Source organism: Mchenga conophoros, linkage group LG22 (genome assembly GCF_057382185.1).
Source record: "Mchenga conophoros isolate Kocher_MC1m ecotype Shallow Benthic linkage group LG22, M_conophoros_male_GT1.1, whole genome shotgun sequence".
NCBI classification, from domain to species: Eukaryota; Metazoa; Chordata; class Actinopteri; order Cichliformes; family Cichlidae; genus Mchenga; species Mchenga conophoros.
In genome coordinates, this window is record NC_140546.1 from 7,376,609 (window position 1) to 7,390,909 (window position 14,301).

A 14,301-nucleotide genomic window follows, 5' to 3' on the forward strand; every position below is an offset into this window, starting at 1 on the left:
GGATGCCATGGGCAAAACAGGGAGACTGTAGGAGGCACACAGTCTGTTTAATGTTTAATTATTTCTGACTCAGAGAACTTTGGCCCAGCCTAACAGAACATAGACTTTGGACAAGTCACCTTACCACTCCCAGTTTTTTTTGTTCTGTTGTTTTTCTTGTGTTAGTGAACGTGAAAATGGAAAAAAAGATGAAGTGTGTGCTCATATTACTCCTCTGCTGCCATGCTGCATCTTCAGGTAAGATCATATTTCAAGTTTTTCTTTAAAAAATATTTCTCTTAACTTCAATCGCAAGACAAGACTTAGTTTTACTAAGAGCTGTCGCCATTTTACTCATTTGTTGGTGGAGAGTGTCAACAACTGACATGGACTACTAACACTACCTAACTTGTCAAAAAGGCACAGGGAGATATTTAAGCATATAGAAGATGGATTTTAGATCAGCAGCTGTGGCTATGCTTTTACAGATGTTTTGTATCTTCTCTCGTGACATCCTGTTGTTTTTAACTGCACTGTAGCTGACAGGAAAGCACTACAGAGTGTTATTAAATACAGCAATACAGCGCATTATACACGTACAGCTAGGTTATTTACAATTGTGAGAGTTAACTTATTCTAAAACAACAATCTACAACAACAATCTTTATTTATAGAGCACATTTAAAAGCCTTGGGCATACCAAAGTGCTTTACATAAAACAATAAAAGGTTCAAACGTTGATAACGGATAAATAAAAATAACGAGTTATGTTCATAGATAAAAGCTACCAATAAGAATGACTACAGCACATGGGTAATAGCAAGATAAAAGCTGTACCACCATAATAAAAGACACCAATAGAAAGATAGGAGGGAATTAATACAAGAGGTCAATAGGTCACAGCAACCAAACAAACAAACAAACAAACCAGCAATTAAAAGGTGGAGAAGGCAAGTTTAAAAAGATATGTTTTAAGCTGTGATTTAAAAGAATGAATAGAATCAGATGCCCGGATGCCAATCGGGAGATTGTTCCACAGCACAGGTGCAACAAGAGCAAACGATCGATCACCTCTAGTCTTAAGTCGAGATCTGGGCTGAGCCAGCAGTAACTGTGACGATGACCTTAAAGCCCTAGCAGGAGCATAAGGGTTTAAAAGGTCCTTAAGGTAGCTGGGTGCAGTGTTGTTAGTAATTTTAAAAGTAAACAACAAAATTTTAAATTGAATACGATATTTGACAGGCAACCAGTGCAGATCGGCAAGGACAGGAGTAATGTGGGCAAACTTGCTGGTTTTAGTTAGAATGCGAGCTGCAGCATTCTGAACTGTCTGTAATCTCTGTAAAAGGGAAGAGTGGAGACCACAATAAAGTGAATTACAATAGTCTAGCCTCGACGTTACAAAGGCGTGGATGAGCTTTTCGAGATCTTTATGCGGGATATAGCGCCTAGCCTTAGAGATAAGACGAAGCTGGTAAAAACTAGATCTGACAACAGCAGACACTTGTTTGTCAAATGAAAAGGAGCTGTCAAATAAGACACCCAGATTCCTGACAGTATCAGAGAGAGAACAACTAAGAAAACCAAAGGCATCCCGGAGTTTGGCACGAAGGGCATTACTACCAAAAATCATAATCTCGGTTTTCTTCTCATTAAGGATAAGAGAATTCGACAACAACCACTTCTTGGCCTCGGACATGCATTCTCGGAGGCTATTCAGAGACAGAGCAAGATCGTCGTTTAGCTCAAAATAGAGCTGGATATCATCAGCATAATAGTGATAAGCAATATGGTATTTCTCAAAGATGGCACTTAAAGGAAGCAAGTATAATGAGAAAAGGGTAGGGCCCAGCACAGATCCCTGGGGGACACCACAGCAAACAGGTACAGCCGAGGAAGAGGATGTAGCCAGATGTACCGTAGAGAGCCGATCGGAGAGATAGGATTTAAACCAATCCAGGGCAGCGCCCTTGATGCCTACAGTGTGCTCAAGTCTCGCTAATAAGATATTATGGTCAACCATGTCAAATGCCGATGATAGATCCAAAAGCACTAAGACTGAGGGGCGTCCGTTGTCAGCCATTAGTAGGAGATCATTGAAAACACGAAGCAATGCTGATTCTGTACTGTGATGTTGTTTGAAGGCCGATTGAAATTTATCATTTATATTATTCTCATCAAGGTAGGTCTGCAGTTGGAGCAGAACCACCTTCTCAAGTATTTTAGCCAGAAAGGGAAGCTTAGAAATTGGCCTAAAATTGGCAAAATCACTAAGCTCAAGGTTCCTTTTTTTTAGAACAGGTTGGATTATGGCATGCTTGAGAGCTGAAGGTACATAGCCAGAAAACAAGGAGAAGTTCAATATGGACAATAAACAAGGTCCAATTACACTGAAACAATCCTTAACAATACGGGATGGGAGAGCATCATGTACACAATTAGTATTGTTCAATTTATCAATTAGACGCTTCAGAGTGGAGAGAGAAACGGGTTCAAATTGATAAAAGGTGGCCGAACAATCAGGAGTAGACATACAATCAGTCACCAGAGGAAGAGTAGATCTAAGGGATAAAACTTTATCTAAAAAATAGTTTGAGAATTTTCCACAAAGACCCGGGGAAGACAGCAGTGGCATAGAGGGACGGGGGTTCACCACAGAGTTAAAAATTTTAAATAGAATTCGTGGATTATCACCATTAGTGGTAATAATTTTAGAGAGAAAAGCCGCTTTAGCCGTTCTGGCAGCAGTTTTGGAACTTCGAGCGGCTAATACGTAAAATATCATAAGAAGACTGAAGTCTATCACTCCTCCACTTCCTCTCATCACGCCGACATATACGTCGTAGGGCACGAACAGAATCATTTAACCAGCATTGTGAGAAAGTTCTAGGGCGTTTCATTTTGATGGGTGCAACAATGTTAAGAATCGAGGAACAGGTGGTAAAAAGAGTATTAGTAGAGTTCTCAAGTGTGTGTGGGGAAGAACAATCCAGCATACTAAATGGGGAGTTAACAAAAGACGTAATAAAGTTGACCACAGTATTGGCATTAATAGTGCGCGTAGGATAAAGAGGAGAGTTTAGGTATTGACCAGTATCACCCAGGTCTACATCGAAGATGACCGGGGAATGATCAGAGAGACCAGTATTCCTGATTTCCTTAATGCAAATGTCCACATTGAATGAAAAAACCAAATCAAGGGTGTGGCCTTGAACATGGGTAGGCTCATTCACCCACTGAATAAGATTAAAAGAATCAGTCAGCACAAGAAAGTCTTTAGCCAATTGGTCATTCATACAGCAGACATGAATGTTAAAATCTCCAGAAACAATAACAGAATCATATTTAAAAAGAACGGATCCCAAAAAATCAGCAAATTCAGAGATAAACATCTTATGATATTTAGGCGGACGATAGACCACGACACACAAAGTGGTCCGAGAGCCCGTCAGTTCCAATAGCTGAACTTCAAAACTGGAATAGGTTGGAGAGGATAGCAGCCGTGCATCATGTTTATTTTTGAAAACCGAGGCTAAGCCACCACCTCTACCAGTTAGCCTAGGTGAGCTAAAGAAGGCACAGTCAGGAGGTAGAAGCTCAGAGAAGGGGATGAACTCACCCGGAGAAGTCCAGGTCTCCGTTAGAAATAGGACATCCAGTCCCGAGGTGAGAAAAAAGTCATTTAGGAGGAAGGCCTTATTTGAAAGAGACCTGACATTAAATAAGGCCATCCGAATCCGGGGGGCCAGGACCTTTGTAGTAGCCCGTCGCAAGGAGCAAAGGTTGTTATGTTGAACACCGCGGCCAGGCGGTGTTATCCAAGATCGGGCAGAGTGGTAAGCCACTGGGCGAGCAGGGTAGGTTTGAAGGCCGACGGAGCAAATCCAACGGTGGGTTAGCAATCTAGCCGCAGAGTGGCTGCTGAGATAGTGGAAGAAACAGGAAAGCTCACGGCTTGTAGAAGGGAAGTCCATAGCCATGGCTCTGATATAAGCCTTAACGCGGACACGGACGCCGCTCCTCCTACCCCGTTTCCTGAAGCGTTTCCTACGGAGCATGGGAAGAGGAGGATAGGTCACATAGGTAGGGGAGACAGGCATCGGGGGGATAGCGGCACCGGCGGTCCCAAGGCAGTCAGGTCGTTGAGAACAGGAAAACCGAAGATTCAGGAGCGTGTCTCTGTCATAAGTTATTAGTGTACAATCACCTAGAGAACATAAAACCAAAGATAAAACAACGAGAAGTACAACGCCGAGGCAAAGACGTGGTCGGAGACGGTCAGCCATGCACACCGGCGCCATCTTGCCAAAAGCAAATTACTTGATCTTTTATCTTTTATTTTATCTTTTCATCTTACACCATTGTCTGCACCAGTGGTGGAAGTTGCACTCTAGGGGAGCTGTGTGTTTGTGACAATAAAAGCATTCTGTTCTATACTATTGTTAAGGTGGTCAGTGGTGGAAGGATGATGTGTGCACCCCTGAAATGTCACAGTCAGAGTGTGTGTAGGAAACATGTTAGTATTATCAGTGAATGTACTTTTGCTGTAGATGTGGATTTCAGAATGTGCTATATTCATTTGTATAATGGTAATGTATGTTTGGAGTAGTAGTAGAGTTAACGAAGAATTAGTAATAGAACTGTAATTTTAGACAACACTAACAGTATTTCATAAATGAGCAGGTTTCCAGTGTTTTTTCCCTCTAAAACGTTGTTGTAGGTTAATTTTTCTGCAAAAATGATGAATCTGAAACAAGTTTTAATTTATATTTAAACTTCTTAAATTATATTAAAAACTACATAATAGGAGTGTCTCTTAATTCAAAGTCCTCCCAATTTTACAGTAAAACACTCCTTGAAGTTTTTCTGCACTGAAACCCCTGGAGTCCAGAGCATCCCAGAGTTTGTGGCTGTTGCATTTGTTGATGAAGTTCAGATAGGTGACTTCAATAATGTAAGAGGAGCAGAGCCAAAGAAAGACTGGATTAAATTCTTTGAGGATCATCCTGAGCACCTGGAGTGGTATAGTTCGATATCTAAGCAGAGTCATCAGGTCTTCAAGGCTAACATTGAAACTTTCAGGCAACGTTTAAACCAAACTGACGGTATGGATTTGTTTCACCTTTTTACTGTTGAAATATTGTAATGAATTTTTAAAAATCAGTTTAATTTTAATTTTAAAAGTATTTATTTTTGCATTTGCATTGTTTATTTGTAGTAAAGGTGTAGTTTCAAGTATTAGCTGTGCTGGCATCTTACTGGTTTATCACAGTTACTGTTGCTGTCTCTCTTTTCAGGTGTTCATATCATGCAGAGGATGAATGGCTGTGAGTGGGATGATGAGACTGGAGAGATTAATGGGTTCAATCAGTTTGGTTATGATGGAGAAGATTTTCTAGTTTTGGACCTGAAGACACTGACATGGATCACTCCAAAACCACAGGCTGTCATCACCAAACTGAGATGGGATGCTTATAAAGCTCGATTAGAAGGAAATAAAAACTTTTTAGGCCATCGGTGCCCTGAATTTTTAAAGCAGTATTTGCAGTATGGCAGGAGCTTTCTGCAGACAGCAGGTAGAATTACAGAATCTGATTAAATGTAGTCAAATAGAATTCATATGTATTTCTTGCTTCAAATGTAGAATAGAATACATTAAAAAAAAAGAATGTAACAACTGCCAGTCTCTCTCCAGTTCTTCCCTCAGTGTCTCTCCTCCAGAAGTCTTCCTCCTCTCCAGTCAGCTGCCACGCTACAGGTTTCTATCCTTTTTTTTTTTTTTTTTTTTTTTTTTTTTTTTTTTGGCCTGTCCCGTTTGGCTCTTTTGCCATCAGAATTGTTGTCTAAAGGCAAAGAAAGATGCCCAACGGATTTACTTTACCAAACTGACCATCCCAGCCTTGCCGTAATGGTCCATTTGATTCACCTTTTATTGTTTATTTTATTTTCACTTACTGAATACGGGACAGACTTGACTGGGGGAAAGAAGGGGAGAAAGAAAGAGGGAAAGAGAAACAGCTGAGAAGAGGGACGGGGGAGAAGGGCAAAAGACAAAAACCAACAGAACGGGCAGAGAAAAAAAAATGCATATATCGATCACCTGGATCACCTGCTGAGAAAGAAAAAAGAAAGCAAGCAGAAGAGAACAAGAGTAATAGAATAAACAACATCACAATGATATATGGGAATATGACAGTAAATACTAAATGTTAAACATTATTGTGCAGCACATAAGATCAACAGAACACAGTGTGCTTTGAGGTAGGAGCCAAAAAGGGTGTAGTTTGTGGGTGTGATCACCCGTGTGTACACCTGTGAGCATGGACGCGCTTGTTTTTTGTTTTTTTAAAAGGTTCCTTCATGTAATAATCTGCTAGAGGGTGTGGGGGGGCCACAGCCCCGTCCTCCAGGGCTTGAAGCAGGTGTGGAGGAGATCAAAACTCCAGACATCCAGAGGCCCCCAGAACACAAGAGACCAAGGAAGACCAACAGAGGGGCAGCTGCGCCACTGTCCCGGAAAGAGCTGAGGAGAGTCCCAGATGAGGGCTCACTCAGCAGCCGCGGAGCAGAAGCCAGGGGGAGTTGCAGTGACGTGCCCGTGAGCTCCGCCGGCAGCCAGCCGTGCCTGAGTGACCGAGCCCCAGGCCAAGAGGCCGGGGGCACCCCACCTCCGAAGTGGCCCGAGCGAGCCCCAGGCTCCAGGCCCCGATAAGCGGCCGCCAAGGAGTGAGCCGGTGTGTACCTGGACGCCCATCCCCGGACACAAAGAACCACCAACGCACCGATGTCTGAGGGGGTCCGCCACTGGCAGGGGAAGTGGTGGTAGGGGGAGATAGGCCTCCAAACCTTGGAGGGCCTGAGATGTCCCCAGAGAGGTGGCGCCTGACACCCAACCTGACATATAGACACAGACATACAGGCACACACAGATACAAACATCCATTCCCACCCTCATGCTCTCATATAGTGCGCATGCGCCAACCAGCGTGCAGCCTGTTACAGTCGCTCCTGCTTTTCTCTTAGTTTAGCTCTTTTTTCTTACGTATTCTTTTTTTTTCTGACTTGTATTTTCCTCCGTTTTCTATCTCTTACTCAATCATGTGGATTGAGAGAGTTTTTGTTCTTCTGGTGGCCGTGGAACTGTTACTTTTATCATGGAACGGGACCGCGGCACATCTCCTACACGCACGGACTGTTTACTCCAGAGATCAGCTGATCGCCCTGATGCCGGCCGGCTCGCTGGCCAGGCCCGCAGAAGTGCCCGCAGAAGTACCAGCTGAAATTTGGAGGAAAACACATCGGGGATGCAGAGGTCAAGGACAGAAGAGAAGAAAAAAGGTGACGGTGAGACAGCGGAGGCTCGAAGCGAGGAGGAGGTTTAAACCGTGTCTGCCGTCTATCGTGATGGGAAATGTGCGATCGTTGGCAAGTAAAATCGACGAGCTCTCAGCACTGGTACGGAGTCAGAGGGAATACCGAGAGTGTAGCCTGATGTGTTTCACCGAATCATGGCTGCACCAGGTCATTCCCGATGAGAATGCTTCCGTGGAAGGCTTCCACACTGTTCGGGCGGACAGGGACAGCATCGCTAGCGGTAAGCGTAAAGGAGGTGGGCTTGCTGTTTTAGTTAACAACCGGTGGTGTAACCCTGCCAACATAACAATCAAAGAAAGGATTTGTTGCCCGGACACTGAACTGTGTGCTGTTGGACTCAGGCCGTATTATTTACCCAGGGAATTCTCTCACGTCATCTTGGTGGCTGTTTATGTTCCCCCCTCTGCTAACCCCACAGCTGCATGTGACACTATCCACTCTGCCATAGCTCGGCTACAGACTCAGCACCCGAGTGCCTTTATTGTGATCTCGGGTGACTTCAACCATGTATCACTGGACAATACACTACCAACATTCAAACAATATGTGGACTGTCCCACCAGGGGAGAGAAAACTTTAGACTTACTGTATGCTAACGTCAAGGATGCATACAGCTCCTCCTCCCTCCCCCCACTTGGTAGGTCAGATCATAACCTGATTCACCTCACCCCCCGCTATGTGCCAATTGTGAGGAGGGAACCTGTGACCACCAGGACTGTCAGGAGGTGGTCAGAGGAGGCCTTAGCAGAACTACAGGGCTGTTTCGAGGTGACCGACTGGGAAACACTCTGTGAGCCTCACGCCGAGGACATCAATGGGCTTACTGAGTGTATCACAGACTACATAACTTTCTGCACCGACTCCATTGTTCCAGCTCAGACTGTTCATTGTTACCCAAATAACAAGCCGTGGGTGACTAAGGACATCAAAGCCCTCCTCAACAACAAGAAGAGGGCTTTCAGAGGGGGCAACAAAGAGGAGGTGAGGAAGGTCCAGGTGTTACTAAAGGACAAGATCAGAGAGGCTAAGGACAATTACAGGAGGAAGCTGGAGTGGAAACTCCAGCAGAACAGCATGAGAGAGGTGTGGAGGGGCATGAAGACCATCACTGGATTCAGGCCAACCAACAGCAGGGGAGCTGAGGGAGGTGAGAATAGAGCCGACGAGTTGAATCTGTTTTTCAATAGATTCGACACCACAGTGTCTGCTCCCACCCCCACAACCTCACCTGCAGTCAGCCTGGAATCCAGAGCCACACCACTGTGCCAGCCTCTCTCTTCACATGTTGCCTCCTGTGAGATTCCTGACACCCCTCCCCCACCCATCACCTTCACTCAATACCAGGTTGAGATGCAAATGAGGAGACTTCACTCAGGCAAGTCTGCTGGACCAGACGGAGTGAGTCCCCTTGTCCTCAAGGCCTGTGCCCCCCAGCTGTGTGGAGTCTTTCATAAACTGTTTATGCTGAGTCTGAGTCTGCAGAGGGTCCCGGTGATGTGGAAGACATCATGCCTCGTCCCTGTACCAAAGACGCCTCGTCCCAGTGGCCCCCAGGATTACAGGCCCGTGGCACTGACCTCCCACATCATGAAGACCCTGGAAAGGCTCATCCTGGACCAGCTGCGACCCATAGTAAGACCACATCTGGATCCCCTTCAGTTCGCTTATCAGCCTCGTCTCGGAACAGAGGACGCCATCATCTACCTGCTCAATCGTGTCTACACCCATCTGGACCAGCCGGCGAGCACTGTGAGGGTCATGTTTTTTGACTTTTCCAGTGCTTTCAACACCATCAGGCCGACCCTCCTGGGTGATAAGTTAGCAGCGATGCAGGTGGATGCTTCTCTGGTGTCCTGGATTGTTGATTACCTGACAGGAAGACCACAATATGTACGTCTCCCACAGTGTGTGTCTGACAAGGTGATTAGCAACACAGGGGCACCACAGGGGACTGTCCTCTCCCCCTTCCTCTTCACCCTCTACACCACAGACTTCAGCCACTGCACAGAGACCTGCCATCTTCAGAAGTTTTCTGATGACTCTGCGGTGGTTGGATGCATCAGCAGGGATGATGAGACAGAGTACCGGGCTGTGGTCGACTCCTTTGTCACGTGGTGTGAGCAGAATCATCTGCAGCTCAACGTGGCAAAGACCAAGGAACTGATCGTGGACTTCAGGAAGACCAGGAAACACTTGACCCCTGTGTCAATCCAGGGGGTCAGTGTTGACATTGTGGAGGAGTATAAATACCTTGGAGTACACATTGACAATAAACTGGACTGGGCTAAAAACACCACAGCACTTTACAGGAAGGGCCAGAGTCGTCTCTATTTTTTGAGGCGACTGAGGTCCTTCAACATCTGCCAGAAAATGCTGAGGATTTTCTATGAGTCTGTGGTGGCCAGTGCGATCCTCTATGCTGTTGCATGCTGGGGGAGCAGGCTGAGGGTCGCAGATGCCAACAGACTTAATAAACTGATCCGTAAGGCCAGCAATGTTGTGGGGATGGAGCTGGACTCCCTCAAGGTGGTGTCGGAGAGGCGGATGCTGTCCAAGATAAAGACAATGTTGGATAACACCTCCCACCCACTCCATGACATGTTGGTCAGTCACAGGAGCTCGTTCAGTGAGAGACTGAGATTACCGAAAAGCACCACTGAACGACACAGGAAATCATTCCTGCCTGTGGCCATCTCCCTGTACAACGCATCCACTTAACACACTGTTGCTGCTACAACTACACATGTTTCTTTTCCAAATATTTATTTATAAGTGACTTATGTATGTATGTATGTATGTATATATATGTATATATTGTACTATTCTTAGTTAGCGTATTGTCTGTCTTGTCTTAATGTTGGTTTAAAATGGAGCACTGTAACAAAAAATTATTTCCCCCAGGGATCAATAAAGTATTCTGATTCTGATTCTGATATGCACTTACTCCACACTCAACCAACGTGGAGACAGACATAAAGAGACGTTGTACACACGATCACACTCCCCAAGCGTACTCTACAAACCGGGTCTAGGTGCCCCCGCCCCTGGAGGGGGGAACTGCACCCAGACCCAGGTGGTGTTTCCCTTTTCCCTGCGGTGGGGGGAGGCAGACCGCCCCGACTCCGCAGCAGCAGGAAGGCTCCACACTCCAGACCACAGTCGGACGGCCAACTCCTGCTCCTAGCCCCCCTGCTCCAGCAGGTCGCAGAGAACGGGGGTGAGAGAAGACTCCAAACCTCCCTCCACCCGCTCATTGTAGTGTTGATGCATGTGTGTTCTAAGGTGCAATTAAAACCCAGGAGGGCATGGAGCTACCTGCCAGAGAGCAGCAGGTAAGCGCATGGTCCCTCCTGCTAGCCCTCAATGTCTACGTGTATTTAAAATTGAGAGGTGGGCAACGATGCCAGGGGTGGGGTGTACACCCTGATGGTACTTTGGACTCCGTGTATCGTGCCCACCCCCAAGATCCTATATGTATGTGTAATGAGAGTGTGAGTAATGTGAATGTCTAAGTTGTGGGATAAAATTGAGGCAGAGGCAGCCAGAAGGGGACAGAGGGGGGGGGTAGCCTCCTCTGCACCCTGGTGACATACCCCTACTCCAAGGCCCTGCATGTGTGGGTGGTTGTGGTGGAGCGGGAAGAGGGAGGCAGCTGGAGATGGGGAGGGAAGGAAGGGAGGGGCAAGTGACCCCTCCCTGGGGCCAGCTCCCCCGCTGACCCCAGTAGGCACCCCCATACTCCGCGACCCGCCAGGGAAAGGGGGCCCAGGCCCATCCAGACCGGGCCCAGTGCAGCAGCGCCGCCCGGCCCCACAGAGCCCGGGACAGTCCACCCAACCCCACCACAGAGAAAACTGCACCCACCCCACCATCCACTCATCTTCCAGACTACATAAGACAATAAACACCCAGGCTGAGATCTTCCTCCACCTCTCCTGTATCTCCCCCTCCTGCAGAGGGAGCTCCTGAGGAGAGGAAAGCTCCTGCAAGATGTGACAATCTCCCCCACCAGTTGAAGAGCCCCCCAGGTGGCTCGACGCACCGGCGGCACCCTGCTCCAGGGCTGGGCCCCCATGCACCCACCCGCCCACAACCCCGGCAACACACCAACCAGGACCCAAGCCCCCGAGGCCCGGTCCGGGTCCCAGCCCAGAGACGGAGCGCCCCCAGAACCTCACGCCCATCCCGGACCCACCCAGGGCCAGCCAGGCTACCAGGTCAGTAACCCACGTCCGTCAGCACAGACCCTCCCCTAGCCCCGCTGCACGCAGCCGCGAGGAAACAGTCACCGGAGAGCCAACAGAGCCCCTAACCGGACATGACCGCTACCCCGGGTTGAGCCCCCCAAGGAAGATGCCTCCGGGGAACCCCCCGACGCCCTAAGCCTGTCCCTACCCCCACATCAATCACAACAGTGAAGGCGGGACCAAACTATGACCCCCCACCCCCACTAGGTGATGGAGCTGATCAAAGGAGCCCAGAGCAATTGATCTGATGTGGTGGCAGAGGCTGTATCAAGACTAATGTAATCTAATAGATAATTTCTATATTGGTTAGAATTAAGATTATTTTTATTTTTCCAGTTCATGAGGACTGTTTTCTTGGCTATGCATAGGGCAGTGAAAACCATATGGGCGATATTCTAGCCAAGCTACAGGTTTCTATCCTAACAGAGCCGAGATGTTCTGGAGGAAAGATGGAGAGGAGCTTCATGAAGGTGTGGATCCTGGAGAGATCCTCCGCAACAATGATGGGACCTTCCAGATGAGTGTTGATTTGAAACTTTCATCAGACACGCCTGAAGAGTGGGAGAGGTATGACTGCGTGTTTCATCTCTCTGGTGTTGAGGATATTGTCACCAAACTGAATCAAGCACTGATCAGAACCAACCCAGAGGGGAACATTAGAAAAGGTGAGAGAAAAAGACTCATTCATTAATTTTGTTTGCTGATGCTGTGGATTGTCTAAAACGTAATATTTGAATGTTTTGTCTTGTTTTTTGTTTGGACTCCAAGAAGAACAGCTGCTACTGTCTGAATAACTAATTGGGATCCTAAAAGAGTATTTTTTTAAATGTTTGGTTATCATGATATTAATGATAGTCTGTCTTTTGTTCCTTATATGCAAGTTGTGACTGCTGTTAACATTCCTGAGATAACCCTTTTTTAAAATCCATTGTTTAGACTAACTATGACAGGAATACTGGAACTTATACATTTGAAAGTTTACTTAAAATATTCACAATTTATATAAACGTTTGTTACTTCTTTTTTGCCTTAGAGTTGGGGAGCTGTTACTGAATTTATTTGGATGTGTTTTTCATCAGTAGAGCTTGATGTAGATGTTATAGTGCATTGTGATTTATAGATTAACTAGAGATGGATGGACGTCTGTTTTAACCTGCTTCATCTGCACATCTGTGTTTTACTGTGCAGAGACGCCGTCTGGCATGTTGATTTCCATCATTGCTTCAGTAGTTGTTGCTCTTATTCTCGTCCTCGTTGCTGTTGGTGTTGCTGTTTACAAAAAGAAAAAAGGTGAGAGATTCAAATGAGTTGAGCTGATTATCTAATAAGCAGTACAAAACTGATACGAAAATATTTATTTTTCCATTTTATTTCAGAAAGAAATACTGAACCATGTAAGTAAATTAATTTTCTTTGTTACTCTGGGTTGCATTGATACTGCATGTAAAAGCCAGTGCAAGATTAATGGGACTAACTTTATTTTTTGGACCTTACAGCTCCAGGTGACGTCTCTGAAATTGAGGAGTTGAGAAGTTCATATTTGAGAAACTGAATCCAAAGACCACACAGACAAACACACCACCTTCTTGACAAGTATACAAACCTCCAGTTAAGCAAGTTGAGTGCAAAGAAGATTGTTGGTCATTTTATTATTTTTATTAATAACAGTTTTTACATTTCTGGTATTTTTCTGATGAGCATGTGAATCAGAACTTGAATCAGCTCTTACTTAGTGATTAATAAATAATTGTGCTGGCAAAACTAATACTGCCTCCTTGTTTTTTCAGGTAATATTAATATTTATTTAATATTGTAACCTGCTGCTCTGATATCAATTCAGTCTTAAAAATTCCTCTGCAAAGTGATGTCTCAGGAAATTAGTACCTTTATTAGTATTTCATCCTGTTTTTTACCTGGAGACAGCGGTCGCCTCATTGTTCTCACACACAACACAAAACTATCCACAACGCTACACACTAACTAAAAAAGACAACACACTAACTACGCACTCCAAACATGCTAAATGTCACAAATCTCTCACATCTCAAAACTCTCTCTCTCTCTCTTTCTGCTGTCTTTGTTTCTTCCTCTCTTTCGACGCCACTCCTAAAACTTCCCCTCTGCCCCCCAGTAAAAAAAATGCGCGTATAAATTGTTTATCATGACTCTGGTTTTACGTGGCCGATTGTAGTGAAGTAGATTCTGGGGTAGGATCTCACATGATGTTCACGAATGCACCACTAACATCCACACCTTCCCAGCTGACAATTAGTGGGCTTATAAGAAACTGCTGCGCTTCACTACCAGATGGAGGCATTTGGCAGTATTGTCCATCCAAGGTGGCAACAAACACGAAAACACCAGACATTATAATACAGACTTATAATTTGCACCGACGTTTTTTCGAAATTCTATACGCGAAAAGTGAGCGCGAGAGCCCTCGGTGCACCTGCTTGATGCTGAAGTGAAAGTAAACTTTATTGTCATCTCCGCTACATACCAGTAGCGGGCGACATGGGCGGTTGCCCGGGGCGGCATCGTGGTGGGGGGCATCACGGGCATCGGCAAAAAAAAAATTTATACTCGTACTCATGCTGCCCCGACGTTAGTCAGCGCATTTTGTGAATGTCATGGGCACCGGTCGGCTTTCTATCGCACATTTGCTGGGAGTAAGAGCTTCCTCCGTTTGCGAGGTGCGCCT

General features: G+C 45.9%; 2 protein-coding genes across 2 annotated transcripts in view; one reads left to right on the forward strand and one right to left on the reverse strand.

Annotated features, from left to right (window-relative positions):
• LOC146548697 (major histocompatibility complex class I-related protein 1-like) overlaps positions 1 to 14,301 on the reverse strand; it is a 235,562-nt gene that overhangs the window by 195,004 nt on the left and 26,257 nt on the right. The window lies entirely within an intron of this gene.
• On the forward strand, positions 3 to 13,331 carry LOC146548706 (major histocompatibility complex class I-related protein 1-like). The gene is made up of 9 exons (XM_085263308.1): positions 3 to 237; positions 4,824 to 5,084; positions 5,277 to 5,555; positions 5,675 to 5,737; positions 12,011 to 12,265; positions 12,482 to 12,492; positions 12,704 to 12,890; positions 12,977 to 12,994; positions 13,097 to 13,331. Exons 1-9 carry the CDS (start codon positions 177 to 179, stop codon positions 13,150 to 13,152), a joined length of 1,191 nt encoding a protein of 396 aa, XP_085119434.1. The 5' UTR covers positions 3 to 176; the 3' UTR covers positions 13,153 to 13,331.